Source organism: Mya arenaria, chromosome 5 (assembly GCF_026914265.1).
Source record: "Mya arenaria isolate MELC-2E11 chromosome 5, ASM2691426v1".
NCBI classification, from domain to species: Eukaryota; Metazoa; Mollusca; class Bivalvia; order Myida; family Myidae; genus Mya; species Mya arenaria.
The window spans coordinates 47,068,904-47,096,232 of record NC_069126.1 but is presented as its reverse complement, the minus strand read 5'-3'; the positions used below and the strand labels follow the sequence as shown (position 1 = coordinate 47,096,232).

Sequence of the window (27,329 nt, the reverse complement as noted above, 5' to 3'; positions counted from 1 at the left end):
AAATACCGGTCTTAATTTAATTGATCACAAAAACGTGGACGTTACTAGTTAAGAGAAGATATCTGTTCTAGCCACATGCGAAAATTGTTTAATAAATCCATCTTGCCGTCCCCCCATACCAGAACTGCTTAAAGTGAGTTTTCAATTAAATAAAACTTCAAAGGAATTGTCGGCGATGTCCCTCTACTTACCAAAAGCGTTTTTTATGTTCTTTCGAGTATTTTATTCAATGCAAACTGTGTTCGCCATGACAACTCATCGAAAATAAAACCTTCTAGTGAGATACCAATGACCCATAAAAGACGGTCACAATCGTGTTCGCAAAATGATCCTCTACTAACAATTTTCAAGCAAATGCATGACCCTTTAGTGTCGGGGCAAATTTTCCTTCAATCGGTACCGATTTGTAAAAAAAAATTAAAAAGATTTGTCGCTGGTTTGATACCGTTTCCCCTGTTACCGTTTCCCCTGTTACCGTTTCCTCTGTTACCGTTTCCCCTGTTACCGTTTCCCTTAATGGCATCGTTTTGAAGAGGTAACGTGTCGGATGTCATGTAAATGTAGATATCGAGTTACATAATTATTAATTAAGGTTATCAATATATGGCCACTATGACCCTCTTGTTCATACTTGTACTCTAATGTACGCACATATATTAATATTCATTTATTGTTTCCATATAATCCTGTTATATTCTGAGATGATGACTTGTTATTATTAAGTTTTCTTAAATATAAGTACATTATATATGAGTTTGGAGTGCACTGGGCCCCGATGTACTCAGCATACGTCATAATAGTTCGCTTTGGGAGTTTCTCACGCGCTTCAAAATAAAGGTTTGGCGATATATTCCCAATGATAAGGCCACTCTTCCTTCCTTATCAGTAAATTTCTAACATAAGGATAACAAGTCACCTAACTTCAACTGAAGAAAATGTTCACATAATTTCACTCATATAAATGTAAAATATCTCCATATACGGAGAAACGCTTATAATGATTTGTTTGGTATTTTACGGTGTGTTGACGGGCCTTCTTGTGGGCTCTGCCCGGGGGTTTCTACCCAACTCTTTCTCAGCCATCGACATCAACGACTACACCCACACTGACATCACAGAGATTGGCATTCTTAAGGTATGAACTATTTGTACCAATTTTATAATTACATCTGGAATAAAAGGATTTAAGAGTACATGCATTATATCAGCGTATTCATTAAAATCAGAAAGATCATCCGCTCCAATGTGTTACCTAGTAAGTATATGCTTATTACCTTGACCTTTGATAGATTGTTCTAACTTTAAACATTCAAATGGTAAAATACATTAGGTTACAGTTAATAAATAAATCGTTTGGCTGTTCCCTACCCAGATGATGAGTCCTTTGTAGACACTGAAATGATTAATACACTTTTGTGACCCGTTCTGTAGTCTTTTGGTAGGGAGGGTCAAGTCATAGTCACGAATTAATAAATAAACTTGACTTGGAAGAAAAACAAAACAGTTCGTTATGCGGCTGTAGGAAAGGACACGCATTGCTTTCGAAGTGTGATAATCAGAGTTGTTTAGTCATTGAAATAAACCAGTACCTGTATTTAAAGAAACAGACTTGCCAAATGCAATATTCACAAATCGGCCGCCTTTGCCAAGGTAGGACGATAGATAGTTCGTTAAGGAGGAGTTGGTCCATATATTATCAAGGGTTATGCCCAATCCATTTAGGATGGCATAGCCCACAGGATTCCCCATCAGCTGCGGACCACAGATTTAGAACGCAGTAGGTTTAATTGGATCCATTTGGGATTTGGTTCTAAAAAAATGACAAAACGGTTTTGAACAACTTGGTCCAAAACTTTAAATAATATTGAAGACCTTGATAGATAGTTAAGATGCATTTGGCTTAATGGTTTAGGACGTAGAAAATGACTCGAATAACTTGGCAAAATGATTTAGAGAGACTTAATAAATTGGTTTTGAAGAACTTTTTAAAATTTAGGCAGACGTAATTCAATTACTTTGTATATGTCATTTTGGTTTAGGCCAAATAGCTCAGAAGAACTTGACTGAACGGTTGAATTTGATCCAATGGTTAAGTCGGATATGACTCAATGTCTGTGGAGGACTTGGTCCAATGGTTTAGGCGGATATAACTCAATGATAGTTGAGGACTTGGTCCCATGGTTCAGGCGGAAATGAATCAATGTAAGTGGAGGACTTGGTCCAATGGTTCAGGCGGAAATGACTCAATGTAAGTGGAGAACTTGGTCCAATGGTTAAGGCGGATATGACTCAATGTAAGTGGAGGACTTGGTCCAATGGTTAAGGCGGAAATGACTCAATGTAAGTGGACGACTTGGTCCAATGGTTGAGGCGGAAATGACGCAATGTTAGTGGAGGACTTGGTCCAATGGTTAAGGCGGATATGACTCAATGTTAGTGGAGGACTTGGTCCAATGGTTAAGGCGGAAATGACTCAATGTTAGTGGAGGACTTGGTCCAATGGTTTAGGCGGATATGACTCAATGTAAGTGGAGGACTTGGTCCAATGGTTAAGGCGGATATGACTCAATGTTAGTGGAGGACTTGGTCAAATGGTTTAGGCGGATATGACTCAATGTAAGTGGAGGACTTGGTCAAATGGTTTCGGCGGATATGACTCAATGTAAGTGGAGGACTTGGTCAAATGGTTTCGGCGGATATGACTCAATGTAAGTGGAGGACTTGGTCCAATGGTTCAGGCGGAAATGACTCAATGTTAGTGGAGGACTTGGTCCAATGGTTCAGGCGGATATGACTCAATGTAAGTGGAGGACTTGGTCCAATGGTTCAGGCGGAAATGACTCAATGTAAGTGGAGGACTTGGTCCAATGGTTAAGGCGGAAATGACTCAATGTAAGTGGAGGACTTGGTCCAATGGTTCAGGCGGAAATGACTCAATGTTAGTGGAGGACTTGGTCCAATGGTTTATGCGGATATGACTCATTGTTAGTGGAGGACTTGGTCCAATGATTCAGGCGGAAATGTCTCAATGTTAGTGGAGGAATTGGTCCAATGGTTTATGCGGGTATGACTCAATGTTTGTGGAGGACTTTGTCCAATGGTTCAGGCGGACATAACTCAATGTTTGTGGAGGACTTAGTCCAATGGTTTAGGCAGAAATGACTCAATGTAAGTGGACGACTTGGTCCAATGGTTAAGGCGGAAATGACTCAATGTTAGTGGAGGACTTGGTCCAATGGTTAAGGGCGGATATGTCTCAATGTTAGTGGAGGACTTGGTCCAATGGTTAAGGCAGATATGACTCAATGTTAGTGGAGGACTTGGACCAATGGTTAAGGCGGATATGACTCAATGTAAGTGGAGGACTTGGTCCAATGGTTAAGGCGGATATGACTCAATGTTAGTGGAGGACTTGGTCCAATGGTTAAGGCGGATATGACTCAATGTAAGTGGAGGACTTTGTCCAATGGTTAAGGCGGAAATGACTCAATGTTAGTGGAGGACTTGGTCCAATGGTTAAGGCGGAAATGACTCAATGTAAGTGGAGGACTTGGTCCAATGGTTAAGGCGGAAATGACTCAATGTAAGTGGAGGACTTGGTCCAATGGTTAAGGCGGAAATGAATCAATGTAAGTGGAGGACTTGGTCCAACGGTTAAGGCGGATATGACTCAATGTAAGTGGAGGACTTGATCCAATGGTTAAGGCGGATATGACTCAATGTAAGTGGAGGACTTGGTCCAATGGTTAAGGCGGATATGACTCAATGTTAGTGGAGGACTTGGTCCAATGGTTAAGGCGGATATGACTCAATGTAAGTGGAGGACTTGGTCCAATGGTTAAGGCGGAAATGACTCAATGATAGTGGAGGACTTGGTCCAATGGTTCAGGCGGAAATGACTCAATGTAAGTGGAGGACTTGGTCCAATGGTTCAGGCGGATATGACTCAATGTAAGTGGAGGACTTGGTCCAATGGTTCAGGCGGAAATGACTCAATGTTAGTGGAGGACTTGGTCCAATGGTTTATGCGGATATGACTCATTGTTAGTGGAGGACTTGGTCCAATGATTCAGGCGGAAATGTCTCAATGTTAGTGGAGGAATTGGTCCAATGGTTTATGCGGGTATGACTCAATGTTTGTGGAGGACTTTGTCCAATGGTTCAGGCGGACATAACTCAATGTTTGTGGAGGACTTGGTCCAATGGTTTAGGCAGAAATGACTCAATGTAAGTGGACGACTTGGTCCAATGGTTAAGGCGGAAATGACTCAATGTTAGTGGAGGACTTGGTCCAATGGTTAAGGCGGATATGTCTCAATGTTAGTGGAGGACTTGGTCCAATGGTTAAGGCAGATATGACTCAATGTTAGTGGAGGACTTGGACCAATGGTTAAGGCGGATATGACTCAATGTAAGTGGAGGACTTGGTCCAATGGTTAAGGCGGATATGACTCAATGTAAGTGGAGGACTTGGTCCAATGGTTAAGGCGGAAATGACTCAATGTTAGTGGAGGACTTGGTCCAATGGTTCAGGCGGATATGACTCAATGTAAGTGGAGGACTTGGTCCAATGGTTAAGGCGGAAATGACTCAATGTTAGTGGAGGACTTGGTCCAATGGTTAAGGCGGAAATGACTCAATGTTAGTGGAGGACTTGGTCCAATGGTTAAGGCGGAAATGACTCAATGTTAGTGGAGGACTTGGTCCAATGGTTAAGGCGGAAATGACTCAATGTTAGTGGAGGACTTGGTCCAATGGTTAAGGCGGATATGACTCAATGTAAGTGGAGGACTTGCTCCAATGGTTAAGGCGGAAATGACTCAATGTAAGTGGAGGACTTGGTCCAATGGTTAAGGCGGAAATGACTCAATGTTAGTGGAGGACTTGGTCCAATGGTTAAGGCGGAAATGACTCAATGTAAGTGGAGGACTTGGTCCAATGGTTAAGGCGGAAATGACTCAATGTAAGTGGAGGACTTGGTCCAATGGTTAAGGCGGATATGACTCAATGTTAGTGGAGGACTTGGTCCAATGGTTCAGGCGGAAATGACTCAATGTTAGTGTAGGACTTGGTCCAATGGTTAAGGCGGATATGACTCAATGTTAGTGGAGGACTTTGTCCAATGGTTAAGGCGGAAATGACTCAATGATAGTGGAGGACTTGGTCCAATGGTTAAGGCGGAAATGACTCAATGTAAGTGGAGGACTTGGTCCAATGGTTAAGGCGGAAATGACTCAATGTAAGTGGAGGACTTGGTCCAATGGTTAAGGCGGAAATGACTCAATGTTAGTGGAGGACTTGGTCCAATGGTTAAGGCGGATATGACTCAATGTTAGTGGAGGACTTGGTCCAATGGTTAAGGCGGAAATGACTCAATGTTAGTGGAGGACTTGGTCCAATGGTTAAGGCGGAAATGACTCAATGTAAGTGGAGGACTTAGTCCAATGGTTAAGGCGGAAATGACTCAATGTTAGTGGAGGACTTGGTCCAATGGTTAAGGCGGAAATGACTCAATGTTAGTGGAGGACTTGGTCCAATGGTTAAGGCGGAAATGACTCAATGTTAGTGGAGGACTTGATCCAATGGTTAAGGCGGATATGACTCAATGTTAGTGGAGGTCTTTGTCCAATGGTTAAGGCGGATATGACTCAATGTTAGTGTAGGACTTGATCCAATGGTTAAGGCGGATATGACTCAATGTCTGTGGAGGACTTGGTCCAATGGTTAAGGCGGATTTTACTCAATGTTAGAGGATTTTTTTTCAATGGTAGAGACGGATTTGGATCAATGTTAGATGAGGGCCTGATCCAGTGGTAGAGACGGATTTGGATCAATGTTAGAAGAGATCTTGGTCCATGGGCAGAGAGCTTGGGCTTTTGGTTTAAAGGAGCGTGGCCCAAAGTTGTACGATGCCTTGGCCAATTGATAAAAAATATCAATTGCAAATAATGAAGAAGGTAGTGGACACATATTATAAAACCGCTTTGATAAGATGACTTAACGCAATGCTAAAGAATGAGCTAGCCTTACTTAAGATGTTCAACGTACAAGAAAGGGCACAATTTGACCCAAATAGTGTACATGTAAATTGTATTTGAAACGGCTATGCATTTAACATCCAGGCAGTGGCGAAGTTTTTCGAGGAGAACCCAGTACAAGCCTGCCGGGATTGCTCTGCGGGCGCCCTGACCGGCATTACAGACATCACCGCTAGGAGGCTGTACGACCAGTACTACGGAGGTACATTCTACATGTTTATAGGTTCCGAACAATAACAATTTATGAACATGTTTTCTAGTTTCTAGCTAATTACGAAGGCTTAGTGCAAGACGGTTGTAAACTACATCATAAAAAGCAAAAGCAACGTCATTCTTGCGCTTCGCCTTCAAATTTAGGGTCTAAATCACTCGAACCAAAGACAAGCGTACTGTAATCTGTATCATATTGCAAGCTTAAAAATGTTGTGTCTACACAACTACGAGACATCAGTTAACAAAATTGTAAATGCGATACTCGTTTCCCAGGTGTTGTGAGTGAGAAGCGGTTCCAGGAAGCGATTGACGACATCGTGAAACAGAACAATAAAGTCGACCAGGACCACTATGCCGAGGCCGCCTGGCACTTTAACGGGGAACAGATACAGCAGAGTAGGTACTGGGTAGCTCATCCGCAGCCATTTGTTAAACGCTGGTTAAATGTGATAGACCAATCAAATCATTTTAATGCGCAAAGATAACCTGTTGACAATTTTATACAAGTGTTATACAATTGACTGCTGTAAATGATATAATTTACCAAAAAAGAAAGTTTTTTTTAGTTTTAACGATTGCATGAGTTGTAGAAAAGCGGGTTACATTATTGTATGTGCGTTTATTATCGGATCAAATACATTTATAAATGAATGCGTAAACAGACCGTGCTATATGCTGTTTGTGCATTGCTCATTAATACGATCTAGCGTATGTCTAAACTGTTAGTCACTTGTCACAGGTAACAATAAGATGCAAACCCTGCGAGACACGCTCCTCTCAATCCTTAACAACACCAACCCCAACTACGACGCCGCGAGGGAGCTGGTGGGGCAGTACCTCCACCTTCTTCAGATGTTCTACAGCAACACAAACTGGGTGGAGATCGCCACCAGTTCTGGGAGCAGCGGCATCATCTACAAGCCGCTAGGTAGGGAAACGTTTTGTTTAATCTACCCCTAAATACCGGGATCGAAGGAAATGTTTAAACATGTACTTGTATCGGTCGTTGATCAAATGTTAAGTGATATTAATGTTCGTTTGTCGAGATGTGTTTCTAATGCCTTCTACATAGTTCTTAAAGTTATGTAGTCTTGTTCAGTTTAAGATGTCAGATGTACAATTTGGATGACTGGCTCAGTGGTATCACAATCTTATTTACACATCGGATACCTTAAGAGGAAGCACCACACAGCTGCTGTGTCTATGGTTTCCGCTGCAATTCTTAGTTCTACAAAACGACTATCTTATGGTTGTAAAAGTTGATAAACGAAACATCCCGTGATTTGGATTTAGGTATCGCGGGCCAGTCCATCATGGCGGCAGCCCCACCATCCATCGACACTTGCAGATCTTGTGGGTACGTACATGTGGGCGGAGGTAATTATAACGTATCTTCACATTTATACGACACAGTAGTAAGTGTGCATTAATGAGGTGAGCTTATAAACATCCACTTTCAACATGTGCACATATGTTTTAAATAGGTAGAATATGTTGCTATAAAAGTTAACAAAATGTTAGAAAGAATTTTAAAAAACGCCACACAAGCCCATTCCTGTATTGGTTTCTCAGTTGATTATGTATTTCCACGGACAATAATATTTTTATAATTATGAATATGTATCCACTAGATCCAAATAATTATCAATATATTTAAATACATTTACCCACAATGTTATTAAAAGCAAATAAGGCCAATATCTCACTGGGGACCAGTATTCGCTAATATCTGGTATCTGAATTTGAGACTCGGACTCAGATATGCATAAATGCAGATCTAAAGAAATCCTGTATCTGTTTAAAAATAAATTGTTCTGTAATCAGGTTCACATCTGTTGTCAAACTAGTTGTATTGAAGACCTTTTAAGTCTCAAACTCACACTGCAGACATTAGTGAATACGGGTCCTGGTCGCTCGACTGTAATCCAGGAATCCAACCTGTCCTAAAGCTCAATATTTTCCGAACAAGTAAGATAAACGTGTAGATGGTGTGAGCATGTGTGGGATCAGGTATAAGTGGAACACATACATACATGCTTGTATCCCACTGCAGCTCCTCCCTGAGCACGGACTGTGCCACCAACCTGATAGTGGCGGCCAACCTTCTCACCAGCGGGTACAAATCCGGGCAGGACATCGCTAAACCAGCCAGTGAGTAACAGGTTTACATCATCATCATCATCATCATCATCATCATCATCATCATCATCATCATCATTATCATTATCATCATCATCATTATCATCATCATCATCATCATCGCAGTGGTAGTAGTAGTAGTAGAATATTACTGGCATGAGCTGATAAATGCGGAAAGAAAGGATGATAAGTGTTAACTCAGATAATATTTTTGGTTAGGACTGAATGACACATCACTCCATTTTGTTATCCTTACAGAGGACCCCGCCTCCTTCAGTGAAGGGAAATGCAGCCACGGCGGTCCTCGTGACGCTAGCTCCACTCTACAGGCAGCCCTTGGCGGCATCAACAAGGATTCAAACGACGCCGGCTACTCGCCCCACCATCACCTCCATGATAGGGCCGCTGAGTTGGCTATTGAACATACAAGGGTCTTCTTTGAGGATGAAAGTAAGACGATATCAGGACACACGGAATCACGGATACAAAGGCCATTCTTCTCAACACAATTATTTAATTTTGCAAACCTCTTTTGAATTGGGCTGTGAATCAAAATCCGTGTTTTCCGCCGCTTCAGTTAATTCGCTTTTTCATATTATTATGAAGAAAGTCAGGGTGTTTGTTAACTTTTCATGTTGACGTCGTCGTCTTCATGATGTAAAGCATCTTCGACGTTTGTCACTACCGGAAACCCGTTCAAAGTATTCAAATGAAACTTGGTACACATGTTTTCAGAGATTGTAGGCACACGCATAACAGTTATCATTACATTGACTTTGGCAAGTCCTGATTTATGTTCTCCTTTCGACTAAAAACAACAACAACAACAACAACAACATCAGCGACATGTGTTGTGCTATTCGGGGCGCTCTAGTGTTCTATCTTAAATCTTTACAGCGTACGGACTACGGACTCTGGTTGGGGACGACAAGTTCCAGGATTTGCTGCAGATCAGGTCCGGCAACTCCCTCGTCTTTGTTATTGACACTACAGGCTCAATGGGAAAGGTGAGGCGTTTCATGTGGTCAGGATTGAAAAAACGTGTTGTTTGATTACTCTGATAACGACTCTTTGCTAATTTGAATATTGGGTAGAAAAAGGAAGAACATTCTAAAAAAATATTCTCCTGTTGTGCTCGTCGACGTTGCAATTCTCAATCAATCGCCCTTCCCGGCTCCTACTCCCGACTGAATGAACACATTTATATTTTAAATCTGAATCACTATTTATGTCACTATTTTTGTTCACAGATACACTATTAAAATGGCCCTTATCCATTTGTTTTTATACACATTTAAGTTTACAGTTTAAACAATATCTAGTGTTGGAATTTTACAGAAGTAATAGGTTCCAGACTCCAAATGCCATTAAGGGCACAATCTATACGTTTTTCAAAAAGAGTAGTTCAGTTCCACTCTGATACAAGAGTAGCACGATTCAAAAGACTGACAGCTTTCTTAAAATCGATATATATATATTACATTGGTGCATAACTTTTCTGTAATTTTGTAGGACATCGCGGCGGTACAGAACAAGACCGCCGAGATAGTGAGTGAGACAGCGGGGACCCCTAACGCCCCGTACAACTACATCCTTGTTACCTTCAATGACCCAGGTACGTTCACGCGGGGACCCCTAACGCCCCGTAAAACTACATCCTTGTAACCTTCAATGACCCAGGTACGTTCACGCGGGGACCCCTAACGCCCCGTAAAACTACATCCTTGTAACCTTCAATGACCCAGGTACGTTCACGCGGGGACCCCTAACGCCCCGTAAAACTACATCCTTGTTACCTTCAATGACCCAGGTACGTTCACGCGGGGACCCCTAACGCCCCATACAACTACATCCTTGTTACCTTCAATGACCCAGGTACGTTCACGCGGGGACCCCTAACGCCCCATACAACTACATCCTTGTTACCTTCAATGACCCAGGTACGTTCACGCGGGGACCCCTAACGCCCCATACAACTACATCCTTGTTACCTTCAATGACCCAGGTACGTTCACGCGGGGACCCCTAACGCCCCGTAAAACTACATCCTTGTTACCTTCAATGACCCAGGTACGTTCACGCGGGGACCCCTAACGCCCCGTAAAACTACATCCTTGTTACCTTCAATGACCCAGGTACGTTCACGCGGGGACCCCTAACGCCCCATACAACTACATCCTTGTTACCTTCAATGACCCAGGTACGTTCACGCGGGGACCCATAACGCCCCGTAAAACTACATCCTTGTAACCTTCAATGACCCAGGTACGTTCACGCGGGGACCCCTAACGCCCCGTAAAACTACATCCTTGTTACCTTCAATGACCCAGGTACGTTCACGCGGGGACCCCTAACGCCCCATACAACTACATCCTTGTTACCTTCAATGACCCAGGTACGTTCACGCGGGGACCCCTAACGCCCCATACAACTACATCCTTGTTACCTTCAATGACCCAGGTACGTTCACGCGGGGACCCCTAACGCCCCATACAACTACATCCTTGTTACCTTCAATGACCCAGGTACGTTCACGCGGGGACCCCTAACGCCCCATACAACTACATCCTTGTTACCTTCAATGACCCAGGTACGTTCACGCGGGGACCCCTAACGCCCCATACAACTACATCCTTGTTACCTTCAATGACCCAGGTACGTTCACGCGGGGACCCCTAACGCCCCATACAACTACATCCTTGTTACCTTCAATGACCCAGGTACGTTCACGCGGGGACCCCTAACGCCCCGTAAAACTACATCCTTGTAACCTTCAATGACCCAGGTACGTTCACACGGGGACCCCTAACGCCCCGTAAAACTACATCCTTGTTACCTTCAATGACCCAGGTACGTTCACGCGGGGACCCCTAACGCCCCGTAAAACTACATCCTTGTAACATTCAATGACCCAGGTACGTTCACACGGGGACCCCTAACGCCCCGTAAAACTACATCCTTGTTACCTTCAATGACCCAGGTACGTTCACGCGGGGACCCCTAACGCCCCATACAACTACATACTTGTTACTTTTAATGACCCAGGTACGTTCACACAGAAGGCAGAATCACTGAGAGATGTTGAAACGAATGTGTTGTATTCATAATAAGAGATATTCAACATCGGGTCACACCTTGTATATTAAACCTTGCTTTTACAACTAATAAAAGGAATGAGCAAAAACTTAAAAATGGATGTCTAAACAATTTCGTTGGAATCATGGTTTAAAATGTTAAGCAGTGTATACAAATCCATTTTTATATTTTTATCTCATTTGGGAGTGTTAATTTAAGCAAGTAGTACATCGTTCAAAAATTTGGTACACACGCGCCCCCACGCCATTGCATGTTCCTAAATTTTACATCACCAATGAAATGGGAGATTTGTCCTTGTTAAACGTTCATAGGATTCGGTCGTTTTTAATTTTCAAATATAATGTCATGTTTGTGTCCATCCATGTTTCATCAAGTACGCACATCATACATGAACCTAGCCGGGTTCAATGTTAACGAATGATTGAATAGTAGTCGTTACGTGGAACTACGGTATTCCAACGTCGAAGTTTCAACGTTAGGATATGGCTTATGTTCTAAACTTCGTAAAATGATTGTCGTAATGGTATTTCAAAATTGAAATATTGCCGTTTTCCTCAATGTTGAAATTGTTGTAAAGCACATACGACAAAACTAATTGACACTTCCTACCACCTACAGGTAACCAGACCACCGTGCAGAAGACGACCAACCCGGCTGACATACAGAGGTGGCTCGGGGAGATCAAGGTCCATGGTGGGGATGATTGTCCCGAGTTCTCTCTCACAGGAATACAGGCCGGTACGTATTGACGTCCTATTTCAAAACATCCGGCTATAAACCTTATCGCGGATCAAAGTTCACGTGCCAGATATCTAATACAATATGAAATAGCTGGACATATCGGACGTATACGGGCGTTTATAACTGTCCTCTATATCAAATAACTAACCATTAGCATCTTAGTCTTACGTCATACGTTATTCACCCTTTGCAGCGTCTACAGTGGCAATGCCAAACTCCAACGTATTCGTGTTTACTGATGCCACGCCCAAGGACCCCCAGAAAATCAACTACATCACTAGTCTGATCACCGAGAAGAAACTCCGGGTCCAGTTCCTCATTACTGGCTCGTGCACCGGCCGCCGATGAGGGTAGAAGGTGCATTGTGCATTTTCGAAAAAAGCATTCCTACTATTTTAACGTAATTTGCCGTCTGGTCTTGTAATGTTACAAAAGCCGTGTGTGCGCGGAGTCGGGTCAAGTTTTTGTTTTAATACAATTGAATAAGGCTGTGAAGTAATCAAACTTATGCAAGACTTGTAAGTCTTAGTCTTTTACGATTGTCATTTCTATCTTCAGGTACATCTTCAGATGGTCACACACATTTAATTGTAACTGATGTGATTTGAAATTTGTAATAAACTATCAGCTCCTTTGCAAAAAGAGTTTTATACGTTATAAACTGTTATCAGAAAAAAATGGCAAAATACCAATTGTTAAAGATGCACTCTCACAGATTGAACGTTTTGACAGCTTTTCTATTTTTTGTTTTCGAACGGAAATATGAAAAACTACGATCTGATTTTTTGTCAGCAATATTTTATTATTGGTTTGCAGATATTTACGAAATTTTTTCCTCTTTCCAAGACAAAAAAAAAAGTTGTAAAAACGGTAAATCTGCGAGAGTGAAGCTTTTATTGGTGAAATCTTACATCGGTACGCTGGTGACATTGACCGTAAAACGTGATACGGGGTTTCATCGGCATCGGTTATCAACGCAATAAACATAAAAATGTAATGTAGATGACATGATAAACAGATAAAAATACTCAGATGGTATTCAGATCTCATTGATTTAATACAAAGCAATTTGACAAGGCTATTAGTGCATTTAGGGACTTTACGTAAACATCTTTGATCTTAAAATCTTACCTTAAACATATGTTACCTTTATTCTATTTTCAATTTATGACCAACATCCTAACCAAGTTTGCGGATCTTACGCCCAAGCATACTCTAGTTATCAATCGGACAAGCATTAAATAAAAAATTGTGTTCAATGTCACCACAACTGTAGCCTTTGACATACTGCCTGGAAATCAAAAGGTCATCTGCTAGCCATGACCAACCTTCCTACCAAATTTGTGGACGTTAGTGCCAGGCGTTTTCCAGTTACCAGACAAGTTTTGGTCTACAGATCGACCAACAAACATGTGAAAAGGGTCATAATTTCGTAGCATAAAGGACAGTAACTTATGATGGTACCATAATGATTCAATCTAAACAACACATGTGCATGCACCACATCACCATGGCTGCTCACACGTCATGTTAATTTCACCAATTCCTGTCGATAAGGTATATAAATGGCTCCCATTGTGCAAATATGAGCTTGTTTCATTAATTAAAGGGCAATAACTGTTGCGTTACTTATCCAATTCATAAGAATCGTGCACATGCACCATCATACGTAGTAATTAAATGAGTGTAATTCTTTCATTAAAGTGCAGTAGCTCTGCGATGCTAACCCGAGATCTTGTGCCTGGACCACCACACTGTAGTTATACACACATCACAGCATTTAATTAACATCTGTTGATAAGTTCAGAAGTATAGGGTTTGAACAAATTTTAGGTATTTACGTTAATGAAATGGCAACTAGATCTATCACATAAGTGATGACTCCCCTCACAAAAGTTGTTTTTGGTTGACTCGGGCATATATGGAAATAAATAATAATGTATGTTTAAAGATTAATTGGAAGGACACAAGTCTTGTTTGCCATAAGATCGATCTAAAAGTGTTAAACTCATGTTCCAGGGCAAATAGCTCAAACACGCGCAAAGACTTTCAGCCATAATCCGGTGTCGTATTCTTACGTTTGCCACTTTTGCCGAATCACTATCATCAGTAAGGCTTAGGCCATCCTTAAAAAATTGTATGTTTGCTGTAACGCTACCCATCATTTTTACAGTGAGTAGGTAGGTAGGGATTTTTTTTCCCATTGTGTGCCTTAAATTACTCAGTAAATAAGTTTCTTATCATTTCAGATTGCTTGACACTTCATTTTGGACAGACCTCATCCATTAATCCATTATCATGTAGTACAGTGTGATGACTATCATCAGACATGTCTCATTCCATCATCCTCATTTGGACAGATCCCATGGACACAGACTTAGATACTTCACCAGTGTGTCTACATAATTGTACAACAAACTCTTAGGATTACAATATAAATAGTTATAGAACATTATAATAATAAATTTGGTATTTATAATGAACATCCAAAATAAGTTTCCTGTTAATGAAGTCTAATGCATTACATCATTTTTGTTTATTGGCTTTGTTTGAGTAACATTTTTAGAAACCTACTCACAATATTCCTGGGCAATCTCAGTCATCCTGAGTTGTTTACCAGTTCTATAAAGTTCCCATACTCCTATCAGTAACTGAGAACGCAATTTTCTCAAAATGTTCATCTATTTCAGGGTCAATTGCGACATTTTCAGTTAAAGCGGAAAAGACATCAAACCAGGACTCGTTTGTGCTGAATTTTCTAATGGAGTTTCGAGCATGGAATATGGTTTCAGGCCCCTTTTTCTCGATAACTGTAACCGCAAAGGTTACACGCTCGCCTTCGTCGGCCATTTTGTCGATAAAAACAAAAGTCAACCGCATGACGTAATATAAATGAGCCGAAGGAAAATAATGAGCGGAAAGAAAATATAATAAGCGGAAAGATTATTTTCCGTACGCTCGGAGATGCGAAAAAAAAAATTTCGTCCTGGAGGGCCTAAAAAAAAAAAGTTGAGTCGCGGTAATTTCGTGAGTCGGTCGCGTTACAGCAAACATTCAATTTTTTAAGGATGGCCTTATATAGTAAAACTGACGATGTTCAGAGGTGGTCATGACCTTCATATTGAAGCTAGGGATCCGAGTGTGGCGCGCTACATGTCGTCATCTTATGGTGGTCAATTATGCAAAGTTAGTTCCATGTCCCACACTTTATGACAAAGTTACAGACCGGACACAAACCACTTGCATCCATTAATGCTTTATAAAGCAAAAATTCACAAATTCTCAAATGCTCTCCAGCAGAAACGATTAAGTAGCTTAGTTTTAAATTTCATCTTAAATTTACTAAATACGAAATAGTTTATCGTGGTAATCCTAAAGATAAATTCCGTTTAAAGACTATTACAATCTTAACAAAGTAAATATTAGCCTAGCTTAATCCTGTTGTAAGAAGCTTTAGATGGTTCAAGAAATTGGGGTCTGAATCCTGTTTAGCCCAACATCAATTTGCAGGTTTGATCCCATTTAGACAAACTTTGGGCGTAGACCACAGCACCACGGTTATCAAACTTTGCCAGTTTCATTACAATCTGTTAATTATTTAAATGGTAGTGACGCTGGAGAGACAAATATATTCTTTTTTGCAGCGAAATAACTCTTGCATTTCCTACCCAATCAAAATAAACTATGATAAGAAAAGTTTTATAAACATCTGTCCAACATTTACAAAGTAACAACGTGTTTGATATCCCTCCACCGACACCACCGTGGGTGATAATACAAGAAGGGATCGGCCCCATTCCTATGCTAAAACATAATTTGCCTATTCATTTAATATGAAAATATAACTCCCATTTTTTTAATTAAACCATTGAACTGCATTCTCATTCATCAGGGCTTTGATTAGGATAATTCTAATGTGGTAAGCATAGCATCATCACTCTTGCGTACGAGAATGATAAACTGGAATCCATCAACTATTTTTGTGTAAAAAAGCTAATGCATTCTTAACGAAAAAACTTTATCACATTCTTTGAGTTCCCCAATCTGTTTTTAGCACACTTGTTCAATTCCAAGCAAAATTTCTTTCCTTAACTTTAAAACCCAAGCTTCAATCTGAAGTTGAGAGAAACAAGAGGCCCATGTGGGCCTATGCCTTACTGGCATGGCATGTTTGGTCATTTTCTATCTAATCCAGTCATACACGGGCAGGTCTGGCTGTGTTTTTTTTAAAAAGCAATCGAGTCCTCATGGACATATAACTGCTCTACAAGTTTAAGGAAAATAAAATAAAAACTGAAGGCTCTATTCTGTTCACAATCTCAGTTACAGCAATTAAAAGGGCCATAACCCAGTCATGCATGGGCAGATCCAGCTGGTTTTCGAAAGGAACCGTGATAAAGGCAATATCTAACCAGTCGGATAGTAAACATTAAATTGAATGGAAGTTCTATTGTTTTAGCAATTGACAATTTCAAAGGCCATAATGAAGTCATGCATGTTGGGGATCTGACTCATTTACGCAAGGAACCAAGGTCTCATTAATATTTATCTACCGTCTATATTTCTTAAATACCAAATAATATATGAAGACCTTTTTGTTTAAACAACCTGAGTTCAAGCAATTTTCAAGGGCTGTAATACAAAGTTTCATCAATATTTATCTACTGTTTTTGTTTGGTGAAGATCATATTCTTAAGAAATATAGACTTGTGTTCACAAGCTGTTCTTTCGCAAACTCAACAATTTCAAGGGCAATAATCCAGCCACGCATGCCATAGGCAAAACTGGCTGGTTTACACAAGGACCCAAGCTCACGTGGATATCTAACTACTGTAGAACTTTGGTTGATCAAAAATAAAAACTGAAGACTACCGCATTCACAAGCAACTGTCAATGGGCTGTTGAACAACACTATGCCATCACAGACAGCAGAGTTAAAAACACTAAATTGACACTAGTTTCAAGTAACTGGGACAGCAGAAAAGTCAACCCTAATAATTTTGTTGGTCATAGTAAGGTATTATAAAATATAAACAAGAAACACAGCAAAGCGACGAAACCAGGTTTTCAATGATTGAAAGAAGACAGCTTTCATTTTGAGATTCAGTTTCAACTATTTTTCTATTATCAGCAACACAGTGGCCCCATGAGTTCCAAACACAATACCATGAAAGGTCTCCATAACTTCTTCGTATTAAAATACTAAGTTTAGTCAAGATATGTCAAATCCAACTAAGTTATGTGGGTTCAACCATTTTTATATTTTTAGTTAAGTGATCTTGACCCCAGGGGTCCCAAATGCAACCCGCCGTAACCCCATTAACTCTTCCCTACAAATACTAGGTTTAGTCAAGATATATCAAATCTAACTCAAGTTATTCAATACTAACCATTTTTTATTTTCAGTAACAGTGACCTTGACCACAAAGGCCCCCAACCCAATGCAATGAGAGGTGTTCATAAACTCTCCCTATATATATGTGACAATTGGTCAAGATATGTCAACCCTAACAAGTCATTTCGTTTCATCCATTTTCGATTTTTAGTATTAGTGACCTTGACCCAAAATGCAACCCATGAAAAGTCTCCATAAACTCTTCATGGATACCAAGTTTAATCAAGATATGTCAACCCTAATTGAAGTTATTCAGTACTAACCATTTTTGTAACCGTGACCTTGACCCTAAAGGCCCCAACGCAGTCCCATGTGAAAACCTGGTTAACCAGGCCATATCTTTCTTCCAAAAACTATGTGGTAACAGAAATATATACAACGGATCGAGATCACCCTTGATAGTTAATATCTACTTTGCTAAATTCAAAGCACGATTTTTATTATAATTCCAAGGGCACATGTATTTTTTGTCCAGGGTTATTATTTGGCGATTAAACCTCTTCATTGGATTTACAGTTGTCAATTATTGCACAGTGGAACCAATTTTCTTCAGGATTTTTCTCAAACTATCATAGCTGTGTAACATACTATTAACAAAACTTGTGTGTTCCCGGTCTTTATTCTGCTCTTTTTACAGTCAACATAATAACAAAGACAAGGCTTTGGGGCGTGGTCATCTACTTCAGCTTCTTCTTGGGGCGGAGGTTGTTTGTGTGGCCGCACTTCCTTTTTCTGCAGTTGGTTGCTCTGGGGTGCAGACGGGCATAGCACCTGAAGTATTATATCATGATATGACATTGTGTGTATCTTAAATATGTATGTGCATTTTAGTACAGGGCATGGCACCTGAATTATTAAACCATAATAATAAAAGTTGACTGGTGGTACCAAGTGAAAACTAGCTAAATAATGCAATACGGTCTTTTATTTTTCTGTGGTTTATACGAATAAAATTGGGAATGACTGTGTTTTGTAAAATGTAGAAGTTCTGAACAAAGATCCAAATCTGATTCTCTAGAACTTGCAATTGCTCAATGTTGACAATGTAAAATTCTGCATTTTCATAATTTGTAGAAAATCTGTGCATAATACAATAATCAAATCTGAATGAAAGGACACACAACACACTACATATTAAAATAATTTACATGTAATTAAAGGATGATTTAAAAAGCACATCACTCCTTCAGAAATTAAAACATAGTGCATTTGAGTTTGGTATGTGGTCACCAAGCCAGACGAGTGGGTTTTCTCTGGTTTCTCCAACGCAAGACCACACTCTATCGTAAAATCGTGCCAACGAGAGTGATTAAAATATTGTTTGTAATAACTTGTTTCACAATTGTTTTTACCGTAAATAAATATGTTTAAACTAAAGTAAAACATTCAAGTTGTCTTAGTATCTACTTTAATTTTCTGCTGAAACATGTCATTTTATATTGACTTTCTTTGAAAATTAAAAATATACCCTATTTTCAAATATTTCATTGAAACAATTGGCTATGGGAAGCTAAACAAGACTTGGAAAATTAATCCAAACACTCTTATTCCATCAAGTAATGGACCAACCACTCAGTCTTAGGTCTGCACATAAATGAAACAAACTCACTTTCTGCAGATCATCTTGTCGCAGTTGTACTTGGAGGCCAGGATACGGAGGGAGGGCTCGATGATGCCACCTCGAAGACGAAGTACCAGATGCAGAGTTGACTCTGTAAAATACAATAATACATTCAATTACATGTAGAATAATAAATCTTTTTTATTGTTTGTGAGCAGAAAAGGATTATTCCAACACAAAAACGTACCTCTTAACAGTCGGGCCATATTAGGAGAAATAAACCAGGTATGTACCATTGTTGGGATGCTAAGTGCAAGTAATAAAATATTGAAAGCAAAAGCAAATTGTGATATTTTCAGGCTGCCAATATCCAAATAATTGTACATTGATTGACTTTTTTTATGGGGTTTTATATACGGCAAATCCTTCTTGTACAAATAATTTTTACTGCATTTTTGAAACTTTTTTCTAAAGCCCCTCCCCTTAGTAATCCACAAATATCCTTCTCATTGGTAAGGCCTAAAAAAAAAATGTTTGGTTAGGGTTACATCCTTCTCAAAAATAGGTAGGGTAGGTAGGCTTTTATTTTTATTTTTTTTATTATTAGGATTTATATAAGAATATCATTTTCATCATTGGAGAATGGTGTTAAAGCTATCTTCTGTATAAGCATTTAAGGTTTAAACTACATATTGAAAAGCAATTAAAAAAAAAAACGAATTTTTTTTTTTTTTTAGTTTTTCATTTTTTTTTCAAACTGACTATAAAAAAAGTCGGGTCGGCGCCTATTCCGTAGGTAGGGTCGGGTAACCCGAACCAAATGCATTTTTTTTTTAGGCCTAAGGTACTACTGCATTACATATTCATATATGAAAAATATGTGACAACTTCTTAAAGCTGCACTCTTACAGATTGAACATATTGACAACTTTTTAATTTTTTTGTCTTGGAATGAGTCAATTTTAGCGAAAATCCATGGAAACAAGTAATATAAGACTGTTGACAAAAATTAGATCACAGATTTTTATATTTAAGTTCTTCAAAAATTGATGTTTTATGCAATGGTTTAAACCATAAAATATTAATTTTAGAACGGAAATATGATAATCGCTGATCTGATTTTTTGTAATCAATCTTATATCATTGGTTTGCAGATATCGATGCAAAAATTTGTGTTTTCCAAAACAAAAAATAAAAAGTTGTAAAACTGGTATGTGAGAGTGCAGGGTTCGTATTTAATAAGTATCTTAGTGAGAATTTTGTAATTTTTGACATCGATTATTTGAAAAACCCGCTACTTTTCATCAAATTTATTCATATGCATATATTGTTTAGACAATTTTCTTGCTTATTTTCACATTTTTTGGTGTACAAACATTGTTCGTTTTCTTAAAATTCAAATTAGAAAAAAGGCAATTTTTCACTAAGTTGATTTTTTTACTAAGACGCTTATAGAATACGGCTCCAGCTTTAAAATAGGATACATCTTCACAATGGCTCTCTTAATCGAGTTTTTGCCACTTGTAGAAGTATGTCTATGAATTAAAACAATAAAAATCAATATTAACCCTTCTGAATGTTGTAGTCTGACAAGGTGCGGCCATCCTCCAACTGCTTGCCGGCAAAGATCAACCTCTGCTGATCTGGAGGAATACCCTCCTTGTCCTGGATCTTTGCCTTCACATTCTCAATGGAATCAGAGGCCTCAACCTCAAGGGTAATGGTCTTGCCCGTTAATGTTTTAACAAAAATCTGCATTCTTGATCTGAAGATAATAATAATAGAGAACAGTTTTATCTCTAAGATAGTTTATTAGCAGACAGCAGACAACAGACAACGCAAAAACATTTTTTTCTTCACAGAACAATGTGACAGGTAAACACTAAAAGTTTACCTATCGCAACAAATTTTTACCTGTCGCAATGTTTCAAACAGTAAACAAGTTTTATGAAAACATGTGCAAAACGGGGTTTACAAATAGTGACACATGGATTGACTCGCTAAATAATCATGATATAATAGTTAAAAATAACACTAAAAATTTATTTAGAAACTAAAAGTAAATTTTTATCGATAATTAAACGGTGCTGACTGTAATTTTTAACCGGACATTGTGACCGACCAAAACAAATTTTCATCAGCCAAAATGGTAATATACCGGACATGTACGACGGACATTTGCATTGACACGAGTAGGGACACACTCAGCTTAAGCATTGTCTGAAGAAACAAGTTGTTCGACTAATAGCCGACAGTGATGTTATACTGTTACATACAGTAGCTGAAAGCAACTCGGCTCTGAAGTCTAAATAATTATACATTGACGGTTTTATAAAGACATACAAATTGTTTTGTATCAAAAGTGGGTAGTTATTCCGATCGGGATTCTGGGTTAAAACATATTGCATCCATATAATATCATAAAAACAAGAAATATTACCAGATAATGTTATTTTATATTAGTTACGTACAAAAAAATAAATACCCAACAAATTATAATGAGTTTGATGCGTTTTTCTTAATTTCATACTGTCGAAACATAAAGATTTATACATGAAGGGCACCTGCAAGAATGCGGTTCAGTTTTACAACAATCGGAACACTCCTGCCACGGCGGAGCTGTTAGGATTGTATTTAGGTCTATCTCGAAGCTAGTCTAAAATAATAGACGTGTTATACGGGATTCTTCCAATCCCTAACGTCTAAACGGGAATGTGCAAAAAACGGGGGTGTTTTAAAAATATTGAAATTGTTTTAAGTGAAGTATTTTATGGTTAAAATTGATCATAAAGAGTTATATTCATATTTTACCATGTAAGTGAAATGTTATTTAGCACTAAACAAGCATTTAATGCATTAAAACACGTTGTTTACCTTTCCAATAAAACGAAAGTTGACAGACACAGACAACAATTATGCGAAGGGGAACAACTTGATACAATCGTAATAGCTCGGCCTCCTCCGACAAAGCTTCGAGATAGACCTCGTTATACAATCGTAACACCTCGGCCATGGCCGAAATGTTCCGAGCGATTTAAAACTGTGCCCTAAAGTCTTGCAGGTGCCCTTCATGTATATATCGTTATGTTTGGAAAGAATGAAATGAAAAAAAGCCGTCAAACTCATAATTATAAGTTGGATATTGATTTTTTTGTGTACGGAACTAATATAAAATAACATTATCTGGTAATATTTCTTGTTTTTATGATATTTTATATACGCTATATGCTTTAACCCGGAATCCTGATCGGAACAACTACCCACTTTTGATACTAAACAATTTGTACGTGAAGGATTTGCCATATCAAAAATCTAAAAAAAATCCGTCAATGTACAATTATTTGGACTATCTCGAAGCTAGCCAGAGATGTTCGAGTGTTTACGCTTGGCATAATTGTTGTCTGTGTCAGTCAAGTTTCGTTTAATTGGAAAGGTAAACCCTTTGTTTTAATGCATTTAATGCTTCTTTTGTGCAAAATATATATGTACTTACATGTACACGGTAAAATTTGAATATAAACCTTAGTTATCTATTTCAAACATAAAATACTTCTCTACATACTATTTCACTTCAATATTCTTCAAAAGCCCCGTTTTTGCAAAAATCCATTTAGACGTTAGGGACTGGAATTGTAACAATTTAAATATTAGAAAAACACACCTACGTTCAAACAATGTTTATTTAAATAGGTAAAATATGTGATTTTTGAAACTTTAACAAATATGCAAATGTTATACACCATTTTAAAGGGAATCATGAGAGAAAAACAATGGTGTAATCCATTTGATTCTATCACAATTGTAACTAAACTTACAAGCATTTGAATAACACTAACACGAGTTATTCGTCTGTCAGATATTACATTCTATTACAATTGTATATATAACAAGTTTCTGGTTCACATTTCTCCTTTAGATTAAAACAAATGTGCACATGTTGTATATATATACCATTTTCACAGTGCATTTCAATATAAAAACCACTGTGTCATGTATTTGATTATAAAAAGTAGAACAAAAATTACTAGTTGAGAGCGGCCAGTTCTAATTCCATGTGTATATACCATACAAAAGTCCAAATGTGGCATTCTTAAATATGTCTTTTCTGTTGGAATGTCCTTATTATAAATGACAAGTGATATGTCTAACCTTATAATATTAGAATTGGTGAACAATTTATGTCATCATCTGACATAACGGATAATTCAGTAACTGAAAGTACAAAAAAGTAAGGTCAGTAGACTGAAAAGAGTTACAAATGCTGATATGGGTCAATGGTGAGTTATTAATTGACCCTTTCTATTATAAACACACTTTCAATGCACTTAGACTAACACAATCTTCAGTTAAATGACAAATATGAGTCATTATGACTTTTATTGCTGAATTTGTAGGTAATATACAATGTGAAACCCCATTAAATTTAGTGACCCACTTTCTTTTAATTTGTTTATTTCCTGTTTTTTTCTTCAATATATGTTATTTTCTAAGTATATCGGCATTTCTTAATCAAGTATTCGTCTAGTATCAAGTTGTTAATTGCTTTAATTTACCGCTAATCCGCTTGAGATGTTTATTTAGAAAAAACGAAAGTGAAAGTAATTTTTGCTTGTCATGTAACAACAAGAACACCGATCGATTGCGATTTTAAGCGTCCAGAAGACGCAAATTATTTAAAACATTGCGTGAACGGATGTATTTGTACGTATAGAAAAACGTAGATATAATATACTCACTGAGAAATTCTCAAATAGTCAATTAATTCAGTAGAAATGAGTTTTCCATGCGTTTTCGGATAAACCGGAAGTGAATAACGAATGACGTAATTCATTATGGCATAGGCTGTGCGCACCTGCTGAGGCTATCGGTGGGTGATTTTAAGTGTAAATCGGCAGCCTGCGGCAAAACGGGGGGCAGAGTTTGTGATTTAGTCGTAAAGAATAATGCTGTTAGATCAGTTATGTACTATGCCATGCCATGCCGAATGTGCCGATCAGAAGTAAAAACTATTTGAAAATTTCCCTTTTTTTAATTGCTTGTTTTTAAGAAGGAATCGTTTTAAAAACAACAAAAACAATAGTTTCCCCAATTGAGGCCCCTCTTAACTTTGGAAAACACCCTTCGTCATCAAGTTATATTCTTAGAATGCGACAAAAAATAAACCATATTTAGCGCATGTGATCTTCCACTTTTGTCAAAATGGCGGACGTAAAGTGATGTTTAACTCGGGCGTCTGCAATTCTTAACCGGTCAGATTGGCTTTATTACGATTTGTATTTTGTTTGAACTTGATGTAATTACGAAATATAAACATTTATGTTAGTAATGTTGTGGATAAAAACTATATTGACCATTCAAAAAGACGAATTATAAGCACTTAAACTGGGTCTGTTTACAATGGTGACAGATCTATGATCGATAAAGTACTATTACTTGCGGTACCTAATTTAAATGGAAATGACTAGTCCGAAAACATTTATATCCGGATTTAGTTCACCTGATTAGTCGACAAGCCAGAAGTGCTACATTATGCTGGACCTTAGGCTTTATTTCCTTTTTAGCTATTGTTGGATAAGCTTTGATATTTTCTAAGGTGTTTTAACGTCAGACCGGGGAGCAATTTGTAATAACTTTGCCTTCGAAATAATGTTGACTTACATTTTGTACCACTCCACCAGAAAAGGAAGTAGATGGGGTTCACATGTTGTGTAGCGTGGGGCTAATAGAGGTCATAGTGTAGAAAACTATATCCTTACTCTACGCAGTGACCTCCCCTAACGATACCATATCACTTTTTCAGATTTATCACTATTTTGTTGAGGCCGTGTTTAATGTTCAGAGAAGCCTTCTCAACAACTGCATGAACTACATGAACACAACATGGTGTTCATGTCTACACAGGTCGGATACTGGACTTACCGAAATACGCTTATTTACCGAAAGACGGAGAAAATTACCGAAATACGCAAGAAAGTTACCTTCTATACGCCTTCTATACATATTTGTATTGTTCTTATATTAATATTATACTAATACTGTTCGCCACTATGGGACATTGCAAAAACAAAACCAAGGCTTCGTTCTGTTTGTAAATTAATCTTGAATGAACTATGACTGTTTATTTCACGCCAATATGTTCAGATATGTAAATCCTGTCAATTGTTGACTAATAATATGTGTGTTCATCTTCTTCTGTTTTGTCATGAGAAAGAAAAATATCGTCAATTTCTTTGGGATACGATATACGACCATTGTGGTCTCGAGACTTATAAGGTGATTATGACAATGACTTGTTCTGACCAATGTGCTCACGTGTTTGCTATCAGTACAGAAAATGATAATGGCTGCTTAGTTAATTATCCAATTATGATCAATGTACTTAAAATGTTGCGCAAAACTTAAATGCACTTGTTTGTTGTTGCTGATGTTTGTATATTATGTAAAGCTGTTTGCTATAGTCTTGCTCAACATATTTTTTTTGTTTGAAACTCTCGCAGAGCTTAGCATGTTATTTGTGTCGTCAGTGTGTTAATTGTATGATAATATACTGATAGTTTCCTATTCTCGTTTTGTTAAACTTGCTGAATGATATGTTTATATCTTTATTAGAGTCTCGTCCATATACATACTAAAAGTTACACGCAACACATAAAACAAATAATTATATGGCCCTTCTATATAGAATTACAGGAGACTATTTGACAAATACACAGAACATATTAATACAAAATAAAATACAGACTTGTTATAAAATATGTGACTGATACTGACTGGTAAAATAAACCCAACAACAACACCAATTGTACTTACAAATTAAACACTAATATGCCACACAAACAATTATGATATGTATTCATCAATGTGTATTTACTGTCTTTAATGTTGTATATAATTGTATATAAGTTCGACTCTTTAATTTTGGAGGAATAAAGGAATCTATAATGTATCCGTCCGTCCGTCCGTCCGTCCGTCCGTCCGTCCGTCCGTCCGTCCGTCCGTCCGTCCGTCCATCCATCCATCCATCCATCCATCCATCCATCCATCCATCCATCCATCCATCCATCTATCTATCTATCTATCTATCTATCTATCTATCTATCTATCTAATTGTAGAAATTGAGTACATGTACATGCTTAATGTTCTGAATGGTCAGAGCAAGACCTTAAGTCTTGGAGTGCCCAAAACCTCAAATTTGTTGTAAATCTTGTACATACAGTGGATTATCATATGATGCCGGAGCTGCACTTGCAAGGTAAGTACCTGATATATTGAATGAGTAGACATATCACATTTAAATAGAAAACATAGTAAAGACTAAAAATTATACAGTCTGATATGCATTTGTACGAAGTAATGACAAAGTGTTCTTTAACCATAAATTAATTTCGAAAAATCAGTAGATTTAACATTACGAACAATATTTATTACATTTTACCCCAGTTATAGGGAGTGTCTACTCATTCATTTTGTAATTGCATTGCTTTAGAAGATGAATTATATGTTAGCATGTCCTTGTTGTTATGATATTAGAAGAAAATACATTAAGAAATGTACTTAAAATTTGCACCATGTTTTAGTTCATGTTAATTATAGAAATATATTATCGTATTTGATAGTATGTCTGCCATTTTATTCACGTAATTACAGTATCTAAAATATTGGCACATCATTGACATGTCGAACCGTATATGTGGATTGGCGATTGTAATGGATGTTACGTATATTACGATAATTAAGGCTTTTGTTTTCACTTAGTTACTTCATTATAAACAAAACTACATGGAATTAAAATTTACATCTTCTTTGTAATATAATTGATTGCTATTCGTTTTGACATTGATATATTTATTACGTATTATTTACTTGCGGCTTCGTCTACTAAATAATTCCAAATTTAATTTATTTTACTTAATAGCCTTTAGCAGACATACTTTCAATATCGATACCAAGATCTGTATCAATTATGAGTAGTAAACATGGTACGATCGTGTACTTACAGACTCCAACATGCCATGTCCGGAAAGTCGCTTAGTCTTACCAACCAGGGCAAGTCTGAACGCATGCTGCTTGATTAACTTACCGTGTAGCGATGCAACTTGATGGCCTTATAAGTCACACATCGGCAAGTCTCGAATCTAGTTCATG

The 27,329-nt window shown here is 38.1% G+C and overlaps 2 protein-coding genes across 5 annotated transcripts; one reads left to right on the top strand and one right to left on the bottom strand.

Annotated features, from left to right (window-relative positions):
* The first annotated feature begins 909 nt into the window (after nt 1–909).
* LOC128235286 (von Willebrand factor A domain-containing protein 7-like) lies at nt 910–12,869 on the top strand. The gene is made up of 12 exons (XM_052950100.1): nt 910–1,135; nt 6,123–6,240; nt 6,525–6,647; nt 6,991–7,179; nt 7,545–7,608; nt 8,305–8,402; nt 8,649–8,840; nt 9,288–9,397; nt 9,903–10,005; nt 12,105–12,224; nt 12,421–12,584; nt 12,786–12,869. The coding sequence occupies exons 1-11, from the start codon at nt 998–1,000 to the stop codon at nt 12,573–12,575; spliced, it is 1,410 nt and encodes a 469-aa protein (XP_052806060.1). The 5' UTR covers nt 910–997; the 3' UTR covers nt 12,576–12,584; nt 12,786–12,869.
* Nucleotides 12,870–18,222: 5,353 nt separating this feature from the next.
* LOC128235276 (ubiquitin-60S ribosomal protein L40) lies at nt 18,223–24,860 on the bottom strand. 4 transcript variants are annotated; one of them, XM_052950088.1, is made up of 4 exons: nt 24,842–24,860; nt 20,752–20,948; nt 19,232–19,334; nt 18,223–18,393 (listed from the first exon to the last, which is right to left on the bottom strand). In XM_052950088.1, exons 2-4 carry the CDS (start codon nt 20,939–20,941, stop codon nt 18,300–18,302), a joined length of 387 nt encoding a protein of 128 aa, XP_052806048.1. In that variant the 5' UTR covers nt 20,942–20,948; nt 24,842–24,860; the 3' UTR covers nt 18,223–18,299. The 4 variants fall into 4 exon arrangements, with proteins under 4 accessions (XP_052806048.1, XP_052806047.1, XP_052806045.1 ...); XM_052950087.1 differs by lacking the exon at nt 24,842–24,860 and adding an exon at nt 24,681–24,810; XM_052950085.1 differs by lacking the exon at nt 24,842–24,860 and adding an exon at nt 23,333–23,405.
* Nucleotides 24,861–27,329: the final 2,469 nt, after the last annotated feature.